The 18,956-nt window shown below is 36.1% G+C and overlaps 1 protein-coding gene across 1 annotated transcript in view; it reads left to right on the top strand.

Annotated features, from left to right (window-relative positions):
• Nucleotides 1-8,552: 8,552 nt before the first annotated feature.
• LOC130228827 (RNA-binding protein Musashi homolog 1-like) overlaps nucleotides 8,553-18,956 on the top strand; it is a 98,221-nt gene continuing 87,817 nt past the window's right edge. The window contains exons 1-4 of the mRNA XM_056457295.1: nucleotides 8,553-8,805; nucleotides 9,313-9,353; nucleotides 9,916-9,997; nucleotides 10,093-10,177. Coding sequence (XP_056313270.1) covers nucleotides 8,741-8,805; nucleotides 9,313-9,353; nucleotides 9,916-9,997; nucleotides 10,093-10,177 — 273 coding nt within the window. The 5' untranslated portion in view covers nucleotides 8,553-8,740. The remainder of the gene's footprint in view (nucleotides 8,806-9,312; nucleotides 9,354-9,915; nucleotides 9,998-10,092; nucleotides 10,178-18,956) is intronic.

Raw genomic sequence — 18,956 nt, 5'->3', positions numbered from 1 at the left:
GGTTTGTGGACGTTAAATCAGGTTTATTTTGTACATATCCATACAGCAGTGGATAATAACCTGTAGCCTTTCACATATGCGTGCAAAAAGAGTGCAAAGCTTAACGCGCGCTCTGTCTGTGTTTGTGTGTGTGTCTGATGCGGTGTGCGCGCGTGTGTGTGTGTGTGCGCGCGCGCGTGAACTTTGTAACGACATTGTGTGTGACTCATCGATGCAACTGCACAACAAATACTCATTGGTAAAGTTCTTACTGTAGTATTTTTCACAAACGCTACGTGAGATCTGCTTCCTTTAAGTCTGTCTGTTGTCTGACGCAGCCGAGGGAGGAGATTAAGGCACGCAGAAAGGCACGTAGAAGCGGTGGGCGGGGAGGACTAGCCTTAAAGGCGCAGTACGACAAAACAGCCCCCTAGTGCAACAATGTATAAAATTGAATCTTGCAAAAGGCATAACGAAAAATCTGATGGGTGTTTTGAGCTGAAACTTTACAGACACATTTTGGAGACACAAAAGACTCATATTAAATCTAAAAAAAAGGGCTAACCTAGGTGCCCTTTAAAAGCAGTGTGGTGTACGGTAAAATTTAGGTCTTTTTTTAAATTTTAAGGCTTTCGATTTCGGCATACCACACAACACGACATGTGTGCTATTGCAACCGGTCTCTTTTTTTGCAACCAGTATGCACGGTTGAACCCGTGTGACGTAGGTTGGTAATACCTCTATAAAATAACTTATATTTGATTGTAATTTTGACTTAATCTGATTGTAATGCAATAATGTGCAGCTTTTGTGAAGCTGCTTTGAATAAATAGTTATTGTAAAAAGCGCCATACAAATAAACTTGAGTTGAATTGGAGTGATTGATAAAAACTACAGTAGTTACTTAATGAAACTAAAACAAAAATGTTGCATAATTAAATGTCTAACTAGAAATTGTACAATTACTGACATACAGTTCAGTCCTTTGTGTCAACTAGAACCTGTTTATGGATTTTGTGGCATAAAATTTACTTTTCTTCATCTTTTAGCCATTCCAGCTCCTGCTTCGACAGCTCCTGTCCTGTCACGTCCCTCGAGCCAAAAGCAAAAGAATAAAAGTTGCGTATGAAAATCATTTTTCATAACGAGGGTTTATTCATGATGCTACTCACTCCCGGTTGGCCATAAACTCATGTTGCTCATCTTTTCTATCATTCTGTTTTCGACCTCTTCTCAACCCCCTTTCAAACTAATTCCTTCCCCTCCCCCTCTCTCTCTTTCTCTTTATTCAAAGCCATTGATCATGCATGCAGAAATTTAGCACGCCCATAGCTCCAGTCAGGAGCGCTGGGGCGCTGTCCTACATACTGCTTCTCCATACACACACACACGCAAACACACTCATCCTGAGACCACAATCAAATACACAGGCATATATACTCACACAAGGGCAATCGTGCTGACAAACCCTTAAGCTGTGATTATGTATTCCATGTCAAAAAGTCATGACAGCAAGTGTTTATATGTTCCTTTAACTTATTTTAATAAGGTTTCAGGTTTCAACTCTTTTTTTTAAGTTATATAAAGTTTAACCTAATATTTTAGTCAGTCTGACTGATGTAAGTTGAGATGACAAGAAAGGTTCAATTGATTTAACTTGCTTTGTTTTACAATGCAATGTTTTAGAAACTGTACCATGCATTTCTCTACCAATTTGGCCTGTGATCTGCTCAAAACTTCAGGTGCATTTTTTTATGTTTGCTGTTTGTGTAAACTTATTTAATTACTTACACAATTATTGAGATTTTTGGCAGGACAACTTAATTATTTTATGCTCAAACAGCTTAAATTTGTAAAAACTAATCAGTTAGCTTAATTCCTTCATGTTGGCCCAACACAAATTGTTTGTGTGTACCTCAGCATTTTTGAAAGAATTTTCTTTTTGATTCTGATGCATTCATCTTCCAGTTTTGTCTATAATCTGCACTCAACTTCAGATCCAAAAGTTTTATTTTGGTTATTTTAATTCATACTTGTCTTGTAACAATCTCATTTGTAGTAATTTCAGGGTGGTAACTTTTAAAATAAGTGATAATATTGTTTGGTTGGTTGTTTGTTTATTTTAGCACTGGTAGAAAAAAATCAGTGTTCTGTCTTGGTACTTGTGTTTTGTTTTACATTAGGCAAGGCAAGTTTATTTCTATAGCACATTTCATACACAGCGGTAATTCAATGTGCTTTACTTAAACAAGAATAAAAGAAAGAAGAAAATAAAATGATTAAAAGAATGAAAAATGATTAAAAACACATTAAAGCAGATTAAAATGTGTTAAAACGAGTTTGAAAGGAATGAAAAACAAAAGAAAGACATTACAAATATCACACATTAAAATATCACACACACATATATATATATATATATATATATATATATATATATATATATATATATATATATATTCTTAAAACAAGAAACATTTGATTAAGATGCTAAAATGACTTCAGCAGTCTTGTTTTTGAGGTAAAAAATAAAGTTATAAAATATTAATTACAACAACAATGACTACTACTACAATGTCTAACAGTGGTAGTAGTAGTTGTTGTAGTTTCAGTATCAGTAGTCGCTGCTGCTGTAGTAGTAGTTGTTTGTTTTAGCTATAGTAGCAGCAGTAGTAGTTGCTGTAGTAGTAGCATTAGTAATTTCTGTAGTAGTTGTTTGTTTTAGCTATAGTAGCAGCAGTAGTAGTTGCTGTAGTAGTAGCATTAGTAATTTCTGTAGTAGTTGTTTGTTTTAGCTATAGTAGCAGCAGTAGTAGTTGCTGTAGTAGTAGCATTTGTAATTTCTGTAGTAGTTGTTTGTTTTAGCTATAGTAGCAGCAGTAGTAGTTGCTGTAGTAGTAGCATTAGTAATTTCTGTAGTAGTTGTTTGTTTTAGCTATAGTAGCAGCAGTAGTAGTTGCTGTAGTAGTAGTAGTTGTTTGTTTTAGCTATTGTAGCAGCTGTAGTAGTAGCATTAGTAATTTCTGTAGTAGTTGACGTAGTACTTGTTGTTATTACTGTAATTTTTTTTCTGTCAATATTACTATAATTACATTACTATCATTGTTGTCACTCCTTACCATTGAATGGTTTCTTTTTATCTACGTTTTATTTATGTTTATGTTATTTGCTTCATTTATTGATATTTGCGACATATCATATTTTTTTGTTCTCTTATGTATGGACTCTGTTCGTCCACCCAGTTACCTTTACATGCACACACATGCATTTTTTTTTTTTTTTGGTTTTTTCATCTTGTTCTTTGTTGTTTTGTTTTATTTGGATGTGATCCCAATTTGTGTACCTCTTGCATAATATATATGTATATATATGCTAATAATTCTGACTTTGACTGTGTATATATATATATATATATATATATATATATATATATATATATATATATATATATATATATATATACAGTCAAAATCAGAATTATTAGCCCCCTTTTTTTTCTTTTTTAAATATTTCCCAAATGATGTTTAACAGAACAAGGAAATTTTCACAGTATGTCCGATAATATTTTTTCTTCTGGAGAAAGTCTTATTTGTTTTATTTCGGCTAGAATAAAAGCAGTTTTAAATTTTTTTTTTATCCATTTTAAGGTCAATATTATTAGCCCCTTAAAGCTGTATTTTATTCCGATAGTCCACAGAACAAACCATCGTTATACAATAACTTGCCTAATTACCCTAACCTAGTTAACCTAATTAACCTAGTTAAGCCTTTAAATGTCACTTTAAGCTGTATGGAAGTGTCTTGAAAAATATCTAGTCAAATATTATTTACTGTCATCATGACAAAGATAAAATAAATCAGTTTTTCATTATGTTTAGAAATGAGTTGAAAATATCTTCTACCCGTTAAACAGAAATTGAGGAATAAAATAAACAGGGGGGCTAATAATTTTGACTTCAACTGTATATGCAAAGATGGAAAAAAGATAGACAAAAATAAATGAAACACTTGCTATGTTTGTCTTCTTTTAAAGTATTTTTTCTTTCGATAAATATGAAAAAATAAATAATTGAAGATGCAAAATGCTTGAACGAAGATTCAAATGCCGTAAGACAGATATTGTTTAAGTTTAAAATACATATATTTATTGAAAAAGGATATCTATAATTTTTTAAGCATAAACCTAACATTTCTTACACCATTTGAATCTTCGTTCAAGCATTTTGCATCTTCAATTATTAATTTTTTCATATTTATGGAAAGAAAAAAATACTTTAAAAGAAGACAAACATACCAAGTGTTTCATTTATTTTATTTTATTTTTGTTTGGTTGTTTGACTTCATTAATCCCAAATGAAAGTTCACGTCACTGCAGAGCTCTCCATACTATAAGATAAACTATAAGATAAAAAAATTACATGTATAAAAAGGCAATAATAATAAAATACATTCATACTGCACACCTTAGTTTTAAACAACGAGTAGACGCTAATCCATATCTACAGTATCAATGCTATCACAAGTCAGCCTAATTCATCTTGTATGACTTTGGTTATACCATCTGATCACTGTTGGTAAAAAATGATCTGTATTGTTCCCTGTAACACCAGGTCTGAATTAATCTTGAGCTTTGTTTGATTACATTTTATCTTTAATCTTTATGTAAAACTTTATATAAAGCAAGTATGATTTGCTCATGATGTGCTTTATTAAATAATTATATATCAATTGTGTTTGTTTTAAATTCAAGCTCAGATCAGCGAGTAGACCCAGCTACAGACAGACAGGCTGTAATATTCTAAATTATAGGATTATGGGCCTCTGAATGCCATTATTGACTCATTCAAATGTCATTTCGATAAATCAGTAAATAACAAAACATACTAATGACAACAATATCACGTGAGACTCTGTTGTTTACGGGGAACAATGCACACCTCCCCGACGGCTAATGGCTGTGGTCAGTCTGTTGCTCCCGCCCTCAAATACAAACCACCAATCGCCTGCTGTTGACTTCATGCCAGTTCAGGCCGGCTGCAATCCAGACTGCCAATCACTGACTTACCCTGATGCTGTATGACATCAGCTGCTGTTCTCCTGTAGACATCACTGTATGATGATTGATGATTCTATATTTCTATCTATTTGTTTGTCTGTCTGTCTGCCTGCATGTCTATAATTAAAAATATCTGTTAATATGTCTGTCTGACTATCTGTCTGTCATTTTATCTGTCTATCTATCTGTCTGTCTGTCTGTCTGTCTGACTGACTGACTGACATTCAGTATCTGTCTGTCTGACATTCAGTATCTATCTATCCATCCATCTATCTGTCTGTCTGACTGTCAGTCATTCAGTATCTATCTATCTATCTATCTATCTATCTATCTATCTATCTATCTATCTATCTATCTATCTGTCTGTCTGTCTGTCTGTCTGTCTGTCTGTCTGTCTGTCTGTCTGTCTGACTGACTGACTGACATTCAGTATCTGTCTGTCTGACATTCAGTATCTGTCTGTCTGACATTCAGTATCTATCTATCTATCTATCTATCTATCTATCTATCTATCTATCTATCTATCTATCTATCTATCTATCTATCTATCTATCTATCTATCTATCTCTCTCTCTCTCTCTCTCTCTCTCTCTCTCTCTCTCTCTCTCTCTCTCTCTCTCTCTCTCTCTCTCTCTCTCTCTCTCTCTCTCTCTCTCTCTCTCTCTCTCTCTCTCTCTCTCTCTCTCTCCATCCATCCATCCATCCATCCATCCATCCATCCATCCATCCACAGTTGAAGAAGAATTATTCTAAAAGCCAGAATAATGAGGGATTTTTTTTCAGAATTTTTTATAAATTTCTAGACAGTCAAAAGTTTACATACATTTCCTTGGTGTGTTTTTTTTAAGCTTTGTTTTTAAACTGTATAACTTTGGTCAAATGTGTCCTTGGGTATACATTTGGGTATCCTTCCACAAGCTTCTCACAACAGTTTTGGCCCATTCCTCCTGACAGAATTGGTGTAACTGAGTCCGATTTGTAGGCTCTCCTGCTCGCACAAGCATTTTTAACTCTGCCCACAAATTTTCTATAGGATTGAGTTCAGGGCTTTGTGATGGCCACGCCAAAACATTCACTCTGTTGTCCTTAAAGCACATTTTAACTAATTTGGCAGTATGCTTAGGGTCACAGTCTGTTTGGAAGACCCATTTGTGGCCAAGTTTTAATTTCCTGGCTGATGTCGCTTCAGTATTTCTACATAATGTTCTTTCTTCATGATGCCATCTATGCTGTGAAGTGGACCAGTCCCTCCTGCAGCAAAACAGCCCCACAACATGATGCTGCCACACCCATACTTCACAGTTGGGATGGTGTTCCTAAGCTTGTAAGCTTTCCCCTTTGTCCTCCATATGTAACACTGGTCATTATGGCTAAACAGTTCAATCTTAGTTCCATCAGACCACAGGACATGTCTCCAAAAATTAGTCTTTTCCCAGTGTAATTTTGCAAATTGTAATCTGAATTTTTTTTTGTTGATTCTGGCTTGTTGATTTTCCCATGTTGTCACACAAGGAAGCAGTGTGTTTGAGGTTTTCCTTAAATACTATTCTACAGTTGTGCCTCCAATTACCTCAAATGTTGTCAAAAGTAGCCAATCAGAAACTTCCAAAACCTTGACGCCATCATCTGAGCTTTTTTAGAGGCATAATAATCTTATTGTGTGTAAACTTGACTTTCAAGAAAAGTAATAACAATTTCTCAAAAATATCTCATTATTCTGCTATTAAGCATATCAGAAACAAATCTGATAATCCTAATTTACCTAAAAGACAATAAGTTTAGTCACATTAACATCCAACTTTTATATGCCTTTTTATAGTGTATGTAAATTTCTGGTTTCAACTGTATCTATCTATCTGTCTGTATGTCTGTCTGTCTGTCAGTTTGTCTGTCTGCCTATCATTCTGTTAATCTGTCTATCTGTCTTTTTGTCTAAGTCCGTAAATCTTTTTGTCTTTCAATTGTCTGTCTGTTTGTTTGTCTGTCTGTCTGTGTCAGTCAGTCTTTTTGTCTGTGTACAGTATCATCAATAATATTAGCTGTCTGTCTGTTTGTCTGTCTGTAATTCTATCTGTCTGTCTGTCTTTAAATCTGTTAATTTGTCTGTAAGTTTTTCAATTGTCTGCCTGTCTGTATGTCTGTCTATTATTAAGTTTATCTGTTTATTTGTCTGTCTGTCTATCATTCTATTTATCTGTCTGCCTATCTGTCTAAATCTTTTAGATTTTCAATTGTTTGTCTGTCGTCTGTCTATTTATCTGTCTGTCATTCAGTATCTATCTATCTATCTATCTATCTATCTGTCTATCTGTCTATCTGTCTGTCTGTCTGTCTGTCTGTCTGTCTGTCTGTCTCTCTTTCAATTGTCTGACTGTCTGTCATTCAGTATCTATCTATCTATCTATCTATCTATCTATCTGTCTGTCTGTCTGTCTGTCTGTCTGTCTGTCTGTCTGTCTGTCTCTCAATTGTCTGACTGTCTGTCATTCAGTATCTATCTATCTATCTATCTATCTATCTATCTATCTATCTATCTATCTATCTATCTATCTATCTATCTATCTATCTGTCTGTCTGTCTGTCTGTCTGTCTGTCTGTCTGTCTGTCTGTCTGTCTGTCTGTCTTTCAATTGCCTGACTGTCTGTCTGTCTGTCTTTCAATTGCCTGACTGTCTGTCATTCAGTATCTATCTATCTATCTATCTATCTATCTATCTATCTATCTATCTATCTATCTGTCTGTCTGTCTGTCTGTCTGTCTGTCTGTCTGTCCGTCCGTCCGTCCGTCCGTCCGTCCGTCCGTCCGTCCGTCCGTCCGTCCGTCCGTCCGTCCGTCCGTCCGTCCGTCCGTCCGTCCGTCTCTCAATTGTCTGACAGTCTGTCAGTCATTCAGTTTAAATATCTATTAGTCAGTTTGTTTGTCTGTCTGCCTATCATTCTGTTAATCTGTCTATCTGTCTTTTTGTCTACGTCCATAAATCTTTTTGTCTTTCAATTGTCTGTTTGTCTGTCTGTCTGTCTGTCTGTCTGTCTGTCTGTCTGTCTGTCTGTGTGTCAGTCAGTCGTTTTGTCTGTGTACAGTATCATCAATATTATTAGCTGTCTGTCTGTTTGCTGTATATCTATTAATCAGTTTGTTTCCCTGTCTGTCTATCATTCTGTTAATCTGTCTGTCTGTTTGTTTGACCTTCTGTCTATCATTCTGTCTGTCTGTCTGTTTATCTGTAAGTCTTTCAGTCTTTTTGTCTTCTAATCATCTGTCTCTCTGTGTGTCTGTCTGTGTGTCAGTCAGTCTTTTTGTCTGTCTTTTTATCTGTGTACAGTATCATCAATATTATTAGCTGCGTTTCATTTGATATTGTCGTACCTATCGTTCTGTCTTTCTATCTGCCTGATTGTTTCTCAATCTGTCTGTCTTTCTCTTTCTTCCGGCTGACCACGTTTCGACTCGGCTACTGTACAGCAGCAGCAGCAGCAGATGAAAGCGGGCGGGGGCGGGGCCACGGAGAAAGAGGGACGGAGCAGACGACGAGAGTCCGGGAAAAGTCAAACGGGAGGCGGTTCCTCCGTATGTGCGCAAACCACGCTTGGCCCGTCCTCCTCCAGACGGGCCCTCCCTCCCCCACCCCCTCGGGCCACCCGCTCTTGAGTTGGAGACTCCTGGCTCCCGTTCGCCTCACAGTCCGGGCAACAGAGTGACACGGGAATGGACACAGAAGGGAGTCAGAGCAGCCTGTCGTCCTCCACGCAGGACTCCCCGCACGACCCCTGGTAAAAGCCTTCATACCGCGCGCTCCACTTGACTTTTCCCTCGCGAGCTGGAGATCTATTAATAGATTCATAAACCTGAGAGTTCTTGGGACCTGGAGGGAAAGAGACCACCGCAGACAAAAGACACAAGCGCGGGTCCCTTTACGAAAGAGCCAAAATGGAAACAATGTAACGGCCAGGAGCCTCACTGTTACATTGTTTCCATGTTCCCTCGTTCCAGGACGCGCGCGGTTACATTGTATCCATCTGTTAGGTTTGGAATTGTTACATTGTTTCAGTCGTGTTCTATTGGAACGTTCTAAATCGCGCGTTCGAAAGTGGAACGTCCGAACTTCTGACTTTTAAACGGAGAGGGGAATTCATTGGAAATAACGGCGTCCATCCATCCATCATGGCCGAAAATGCACTTTCCACTTGATTTGTTGTGATTCATTGCTGTATTTACATATGCATCAGTAATCAGTAGACTTTCAGATGTCTGACCCGACTCTCTTTTTCACCTTTCAGCAAAATGTTCATCGGCGGGTTGAGCTGGCAGACGACGCAAGGTGAGACGCGTGATTCTTCCGTCCTGCGTGCTACTTCCACTCAAAAAAAGTCTCGTGCATGGGTTGCTAGGAGCATACAGGATCAGTTTGTGCTTTCAAAACGTTAAACAAACGATCCTTTGCGTAAAAACCAAAGGAAAACACCCATCTCAGAGTGAAATCTCACGTATTTAAAAGCGTTTCATTCATATATGTAAATACTTGGCATGTTTTGGGATATTGGTGAACTTCTCTTCCTAGAAAGCTTTATATTTAGAGAGCTCGTAGTGATTTGAGGTGAAGCACTGATGTGGTTGAATAAATGCCGTGTGGAAAATATCTGCGAGTGCATGCATGTGTTGTTATTCAAATAACTCAGCTTAACTTAGAACATTATAATAAGAATGCTTACCAGCGCTTTATAATGAGCACTATTGTCGAGATGCAAAGTGGTCACAGATGGGCAGTCTCAGCGCTGAGCTGTAGCAGCAGCAAGCTTTTGTTTAATGTACACCAATTTGTGTCACTAAGCTGGGGTTATGAAATAAATTGATCATATGTGTGTGTGTTTTTCTTGTTACAGAGGGATTGAAGGAATACTTTTGTAAATTCGGCGAGGTGAAGGAGTGTATGGTGATGCGGGATCCGGTTACGAAGCGGTCGAGGTGAGGGGGAGGCGCGCGCACATCCACTGCTGACTTGTTTGTTTGTGTGTGTGTGTGTTTGTAACTTAATTCTTCTTATGCGTAATATCGCGCAGGGGGTTTGGATTTGTCACCTATGTTGACCAGACTGGTGTGGATAAAGTTTTGGCTCAAAACAGACACGAGTTGGATTCAAAAACTGTGAGTACTTGGTCTATTCTTTTTTCTATGCTGATGATTAGCATAAATACAATCTGTTTACAGTGCGAACGTTGGTTTCAGGTCATTCAGAAAAATGCAGTGCTATGGCCTCGTCCCACCTGCATCTCGTTTTGATGTTCGCTTCATATTCTACAGCGTATCCCCTTTTCCTAAGTGGGATAAATGCTTTGCAGAGGTTTCCGTTTCCTACGGTCATTTGAACGCGCGTGCACGAGGCGCGGGTCGGTTCCAGCAGGTCTGTCTGGCGCACTGCGCGCCACATGAAAGCGTTCTTTCTCGCTTTTCATCGCTATGGCAACCTGGGGAGCGAAACAGGGCAGAATCAAACTTTTTAGGACTCGAACAACATTCAGCAAAAGTGTTTGTAGGTGCGTGTGTGAACTACAAAGAGCACCAGTAGCTGAGGCAGGCCCGGCGCTAGAATCTCATAACTGAGGGGGCACTTTGGTCCCTCTTGTTCCTTTCATTTAGGCTATTTATTCTCTTATTTATTATTACTTTGCATTACTGCCCAAGTTACTGACTTAAGGCAGTAATATACTTTTTATAATAATAATAATATGTACAGTTTTGCAGTTACTCATTTTATCAACGAAGGTTATGCAACGATACCGTTTACATAAACGCTCACAGATCATGTCTTCAGCTCCAAAACGAGTGCTTTAAATCGTATTGTTTTCTCCTTATTTCTTTCCTTTTTATTGCAATTAATAGGCTTATAAATGTTAAAAATAAAAGTTTTATATAAAGACGTCAAACTATGCCCACACATGCAGTAACTCCCCTATTACCCAACCAACATCAGTGTTAGTAAAAAAATGTCTAATGTCATTTAAGAAATAGTAGTTAAATGTGTTGCTTAGTTAAATTTTAAGGCATTAGTGTAGCCTGAAAAAGATACCTAAATTCACAGTTATTACCATGAAAATTGGTTAAATTTGGGCATGATAACCGCAACTCAATATATAACTTTTTTCATAATTTTAAAGGTAAAAATAAATATTTATGTTAGGCTATCATAAGTGAGGTTTTATTTTCGTGATGATGTCTGGTTTCCATTTGTAAAAACCCCATCATAAATTATTAGGTTACACGGCCTACAATTTTATTTATTTATTTAGCCTGTTTTTATAACTGTTTTCAGGTTATTTTAATTTTTTAGGGCCTTGAGCTACAAGTCAAAAACAAAATCGATATGCTAACTATATTTAGCTCCTAAAATAGGCCTACAATATATGTTCTGGTATTTAATTTAGCATGAGCAAATAGCCGTACAGCCTAAATTACAAATTTTCAAAAGATTATCATTCAGTTTACCTGCAGTGCATGTGAAAGGTTGATCCGCGGCACAAATTCTTTCTGAGGGGGCAATGCATCCCCCCCCCCCCTATACCACCGGGCCTGAACTGAGGCCTAATACTATTACAGAAAGTAACATGGTGTTTTTAAAATAATATACAGTGACTATAATAATATTCCAAGTACTTTCATATCACATTTCTATCAAAATATTTACCAAAACATGAAGCTGCCACAAAATCACAATCAGTTTTGGTCTTTTCACTAGGCATGGGCCGGTATAGTATCCTACCCATCAGATTATGCTACCAACACTGCATTTCAATGGTTCTGAGGTTGGGGCAAGGGCGTAGAATTGGCATGGATGGAGAAGACGTGTCCCCACCATTATCTACCAATTACTGAGATGTCCCTACCAATAATTTAATCGACTTCAAATTAAAATAATGCTCCATCAACCCTAAGTAACCTTCAAGTGTACACAGTCAAGTTTGCTACTAGTTCACTGTAATATTATTAACCAAGGTAGTGCAATTAATTCAGTAGATTCCAGTAAATCGAAATTCAGTTTTGATTTTGACCTCCATGATTATGAAAATCAATAATCAGGATAAAACAGTTCAATTGCATCACACACCCCTCTAGATTTCTCTACATTCACACCTCCTCAAAGCCCGACGGCAGTAAAATCATGTCAATTGACTTTTGCAGTATGGGACGGGATTGTTCTTTGTATTAAGTGTTTATTATATATTATTATGTACCTTATTCATGTTTTTAAAAGCGTGAAACATAATTTGTGCTGTTCAATGCATGTGCTCTTGGATGTATGTCCCCACCAATGCCAAGATTAAATCTACGCCCTTGGGTTGGGGTTAGAGATTAGGTAGGTTAGGGTGATATTACAGCTTCATGTCACACTACTCCACATTAAAATTTACACTGGCAGCAAAATCTGATGGGCATATTACGTTATCAAAATGTGCTACCTACATTTTGAATGGGAGGTAGGACAAACTGACACGGTAGGACAAATCGATAGAACTCCAGTATACGTGTCTAACAGTTTGATAACATTGGATAAAAAATATCGCAGTATTGTGTTTACTGCTGTAAAATAATTTCTTAGTTAAAAAACAACAACTTTTCCACCCATTTAATACAATATATTAGATTTTAGGAGACATTTATAATGTTTTGGAACAGTAAACATGTCGGGCTACATAATTAAAATAAACCATTGACTTCTGCTATCTTCATTAGCTTCAAAAACACAGATTTCCTTACAGAAAAAACCCTTTACATATACATTAGAAACGGTACAACAAAACATTTTTGCAGTTTTAATACCTCCAAATTTCATAAATCTTGAAACTGGTTATTGTCCCATGCTTACTTTTCACTTTTGTGATATACAAGTTTACTGTAGTAATTTCTGGCATCTGCATTATTCATTCATTCGTTTTCCTTCACCTTAGTCCCTTTATTCTTCAGGGCTCGCCACAGCTGAACGAACCGCCAACTTATCCAGCATATGTTTTACACAGTGGATGCCCTTCCAGCTGCAATCCAGTACTGGGAGACACCCATACGCACTCATTCACACACACACTCATACACTTCGGCCAATTTAGTTTATTCAATTCACCTACAGCGCATGTGTTTGGACTGTGTGGGAAACTGGAGGAAACCCATGCCAACATGGGGAGAGCATGCAAACTCCACACACAACATTAATAGATCTATTGTGAAATTTATTATAATAATTTTTTTCTAATGTGATTTTTAACAGAGCAAGGGCATTTTTACAGTGTTTCCTATTATGATTTTATTCTGGAGAAAGTCTTTTAGTTTGAGTGGAATATAAAAACAGGAAAACAAATGTAAAAACTGCTCAGGGGTGCATTTCTGAAAACCATCGTTAGCTAACTAAGGTCGCAAGTTCGTTACAAACATAGTTTGTTGATTTGGTGTTTCCCAAATCCATCGTTGCAACGACATCGTTCGCAAACTGCATCGCTAACTTGTACGCTTGCATCTACATCTCTTAAGCTGTAAGTTAGACAGTTAAACAGTTCCATGCTGTGTTCTATTCCCAGTTATCCCCCTATGCCCCCTAGTTATCCCCCTATGCCCTATTCATTTAGAACATCCTAACATTTAAACTTGGAGGGATTAAAAATAAAAAAGAAGTCATCTCTCTAAGGTGTAATTTGCTTTCAAAGTATACAGTTCAGTTTTAGCGATCTTCATATTGACAATTGCGCTCCCTTCGCAGTGCACTTTGAAAACATCTATGCCATTTTGAACACAGCCGTGGCTCATGATGAAAGCTATAGGTGACCTATTATTTAAAAGCGGAACTTGCGTTACATCTCCAAAGCTTGTATAAACAAGAATATACAGTATAGCATACAGTAATGCTTTTAATTTATAGTAGGTTATTTATTAATGTATCTGTGCTGTATATGACAGTAGGGCCTGTTGATTATAACATTTCTGTAGTGGTTTGCATGTGTCATATTGTAAAAGGAGACTTTTACGATAAATAAAATAAATAAATAAACAACATCCTACTTAATATTAATAAAATTATTATTATTAATAAGTAAGTTTTTTTAAATTTCTTAATAAATTACAAATTACAACCATTAATGATTTATATGAGATTAAAATATGTGTTAGCTAAGAGGTTTTATGTTAATATTTGTAAAAGAAACATAGCCCCTATATGTGTCGTTTACATATATTTCAATTAATATGGAAAATGAGTGCATGTTTTTACCAAAACTAATATTGGATTTTTTTTATGTGTGTGCGTGTAAAACAATTCATAATAATCTATAAAAAAATTAAGGGTTTTTTCTTTAAAGAAGGAGTTACTCCACCCTGTTTAGAGCATCATTATGTGCGTTTTATGTTATAACTTCAAACGATGGATCTGCCACAGAGAAACTACCGTTTTGGTAAACACTCGTTACTACATCGTTCTTTTCCCAAACGATGCATCGTACTATTTATGCAAGAAACATCTCATGGATGCATTTGGGACACATCATCAGTGATGTATCCTGGGATCATTGGGTGTTTCGGGTCTCTCAACATCATACACTCTCACCCAGGTGACCCAGCCGGGGTTGATCAAGTCCCGACTTGTGTCCCAGTAGCAGTCCACGGATCTGCCCTCTTAATCCACAGCCACCTTGTGGCCTTCTCTGCTGCTTCACTTGCGGATCGAATGGCCCTTTTCTTTGCCACCCCTGTAATGCCCTACTATGATAGTTCAGCCACGACTTATGTTGTTGTTTGGGAAGCTTATTAGCCTCCTTATGAAATTATATATAGTTGACACCAGGCAAAAACATAAAACAAGCTACTGGATATAATGTTAGTATTAACAGGGTGTCTGCAGGGTTTTAAAAAGTATTCAAAGCTGATAAATCAATGTAGAGAAATTTAAGGCTCTTAAAAGTATTAAAAAGTCTTAAATGCAATTAAAAAAGGTATTAAATTTAATATATTTTTGATTATGCAATGTATGGTTGTATGCTAAAGTTTGCCGGTGTTAAATCTGCAAATTTCAGGATGCTTTGTAGTTTATAAAATCAATGAAATCGTACTACATTCGACATCATGCTGCTTTGTTTACTGCAGTAACCAATGCAGCACCATTATTTCTAGGTGCCAACCTGCTAAATTAGCTTGACTTGACTTTATTTTTATTCAGTGTATGAATAATGTTATAGTTTTGGATTAGTTTCTCACATTCATATTTAGTAAATATACTGTAAGTTAAAATCTCACCAGTGTGTCTGATTGAAAAGTGGTTATAAGGTCTTAAAATGTATGCAGAGAGTCTTAAAAAAAGTCTTAAAAGGTTTTGAATTCACTCTCAGATTCCTGTATATACTCTGATTAACCTAGTAAGTGGATTTGTAGTATGGTAAAGTTTGACTGGACGCACAGCATTTGTTGTCATTACGAAAAGAAGCATTTTTCTACTCCATTTCAACACTTTAAATGCATGTAAATGTTGCTGATATGACACGGTCATATGGATGCATGTATTTAACACGTTAAGTATTGCTGATCCGCGCTAATAGCTTAGAACAGATCAATACCTACATTTTGGGATGCTACTCGCCATACACGTAATCTGCATGGATTTATAAAGTAATGATAATGATGATATTTGCTTTGGTAATGTTATTTAGTAATACTTAGTAATGTAATAATAATTAGGAATGTATAAGTAATGATATTTGCTTTATTTTATAGAGGTCATGTACATTTCCCCCCATATTAATATCTAAAAATATTGTGATTTATTGTGTTTAATTTTTCATAAAACGACTATTATTCAGAATAACAAATGTATTAGTTATTCCGCAAAAGATTTGCTTTCATAACTCTGAAGCTTTTCTTGTCTAAAAATTAATATAAACTTCACAAGTTCACACTCACAGATATTTAACTGAATAGAATATGCGTATTTGGCGTGCTGTCCGGGAGAGGCAAGACACCCTAACTCGTGTTATTCCCCTTATCAGGATAGATAGAGTGAAAGAGAGAGATAGGGGTCCGAGCACAGTGTCTAGTTCGGCTCCAGAAAGCTTTCCCCTCAGATTTAAGTAGGTATCTGGTTTAATAGTGTGTTGTTGTGGTGGAGGGATGCTGAAGTCGAGAGGAAACGGAGGTATGACGTGTTTGACTATTTATAGAGGTTTGGTCTTGAGCTGATTAGATAATACAATGATTGTCAATAATGAATTAGCCATGTTATAACTGAGCGTGCTTCTCCCGGAATTTGTTTATAAAACATCACATATTAACTTTATGCTACTTAATTGTCATGTAAAATGCAGCATCTTTTGTTGTTGTTGTTGTTGTTGTTGTTATTTTTATGCCAAAAATGCTTTAAATGACTGCATTTTTGTTTGAAATATGGAAAAATGCCATAATGTATAATTTATTATTTTATTATGTAAACTATATTTTTATTAATAAAAATAATAAACTATATTGCTAAGGCAAGGCAAGTTTATTTATTTAGCAGTGGCAATTCAAAGTGCTTTACATAAACAGGAATAAAAGAGACAAATATAAGTAAATAAAAACAAATAATAAAAATGATTAAGAAAAAACTGATAAAAACAGATTAATTGTGTTAAAACCGGTTATAAAAGAATGAAAAAGAAGAGAAAAACACAATAGTGCGATCTGTCGGACGTAGCACAGTGCTCATTCAGTAAAGGCGCAGCTAAACAGATGTGTTTTCAGTCTTGATTTGAACGTGTGTAATGTTGGAGCACATCTGATCATTTCTGGAAGCTGATTCCAGCAGCGAGGGGCGTAGTAGCTGAAGGCGGATTCACCCTGCTTTGATTGAACTCTTGAAAATTCTAGTTTATATGATCCTAAAGATCTGAGTGATCTATTAGGTTTGTATTCAGTGAGCAGTATTTAAGTGCTGCAGTATTTAAGTGAGTATTACCAAACAAAGGTTTTTAAAGGGACGGTTCACACTAAAAATAAAAATTCTGTCATCATTTACACATCCTCTGCTTGTTTAAAACCTGTTTGAGTTTCTTTCTTTTGTTAAACATAAAGGAAGATATCCTGAAAAATACTGAGGTAAATAGTAATTTTTGCTCTTACAATGAAAGTAAATGGCTGTTTTTACCCCCAACATTCTTCAGAATATCATATTTAATGTTCAGAAGAAGAATATTGTCATCTTAAATGTTTACAAACACTGTATGTGTGTATAGTAAATGATAAGGAAACTTTGATTTTTCAAGTCAAGGTGAGCTTTATTGTCACTCTACTACATGTGTGGACATAAAGTGGAATAAAATATTGTGTCTCGCAGGACCACGTGTTACTTAAATAAACAATCATAAATATGAACACAACACTTTAAGTAAGACCTAACTAAGAACTAATGTACTGGAGTGGTGATGTAACTGTACATATACTATAAATATTGTTAACTATACTCATAACCTACACGCCTGGGTCAGTTGGCATTTCTGTGTTGAGTTTGCATGTTCTCCTTGAGTTGGTGTGGGTTTCCTCCTGGTGCTCCGGTTTCCCCCACAGTCCAAACACATGTGGTATAGGGAAATTGAATGAACTAAATTGGCCGTAGTGTATGTGCGTGAATGTGAGAGTGTATGGGTGTTTCCCACTACTGGGTTGTGGCTGGAAGGGCATTCACTGTGTAAAACATTTGCTGGAATAGTTGGCGGTTCATTCCGCTGTGGCGACTCCTGATAAATAAGGGACTAAGGAGAATTAATGAATATAAGGTTCCGCATATCAAGATTTACGGTTTAATTTACAGTTGCGAATTACATTATGGGATGTCAATCTCCACCCTGTTGACTTTTTATGATGGAAATTCAGCTGTGTAGTTTAACATTTTTAGTAGTGTGAAACAATATATATTGTATAAGAAATACTATATATAAACAATTAAGTCTGTAAATTGACAGACAAAGTACTGTCGTTTTTTTTTCTCCCAGGTTTTTGTATTGAAATTGACAACACCAAACAAGAATATATATATCACATCATCTTTTTAACATTTAAAGTAATTGAAGGAAAGATCAAAGTCCCGCAATGCAATTATATAGCATATAAAGCATAATAATAATAAAAAGTAGTGATCCAAAATGATAAAATAATAATAATAAAAAGAAGAAACATGAGTCACAAAATACAGTAAATTGTTAATTTACATATGGGACATTCTACCAGAAATGTACATTTTCACTTATAAAAATGTGACAGGGCCTGACCAGGGTCTTCCTCAAAAAAATCATACAAAAATAAGCATAAAATCATACAATTCAATGATAGGACAGGATCCTTGATCACTGTCAGCTTCTCCTCCATCAAATGATGTCAGTCTCCTTAAAGCTGTATTGCACACATTCAAAATTTGACAGGACAAATGTGACTGGACTGACATAAACATGGGGACAACTGTAAAATAGTATTTATTTGTGGAATTTATTTATAATTAATAATGTTTTTAATCAATTGATGTGAATGATAACAACTTAAACTTGCTACTTCTGAAGTCTTTTTTTTTTCTAAATAACCGTTTTAGCATGAGAAAACTATTAAAGCTGTAGGTTCAATTGGGCTGAGGATAATGACAGGGTATGTATATTTGTAAAGTGGTTTTATTAAAGAACAAAAAATCCGGGAACCAAATGACTGACATATTCCTTTACCAACATAGGCTCATTCTGAAAACGTAGCCCTATATACATTTCTGGAGAGCGTGAATTATATAGCCAGAAGTGCATTACGTCTTTAAAAGGAACACTACGGGGCGGTTTGACGTCGTTCCTTTTCGCGCTTACCAGCTGACCGCTTACCTCCATGTGGACGGCTTTTTCGCGGTTACCAGTTTGTCCAGTTAGCTCGCCATGTATGTCGGCAGACT

Source organism: Danio aesculapii, chromosome 5 (genome assembly GCF_903798145.1).
Source record: "Danio aesculapii chromosome 5, fDanAes4.1, whole genome shotgun sequence".
In the NCBI taxonomy this organism is placed as follows: Eukaryota; Metazoa; Chordata; class Actinopteri; order Cypriniformes; family Danionidae; genus Danio; species Danio aesculapii.
This window is presented reverse-complemented; position numbering and strand designations above follow the sequence as displayed.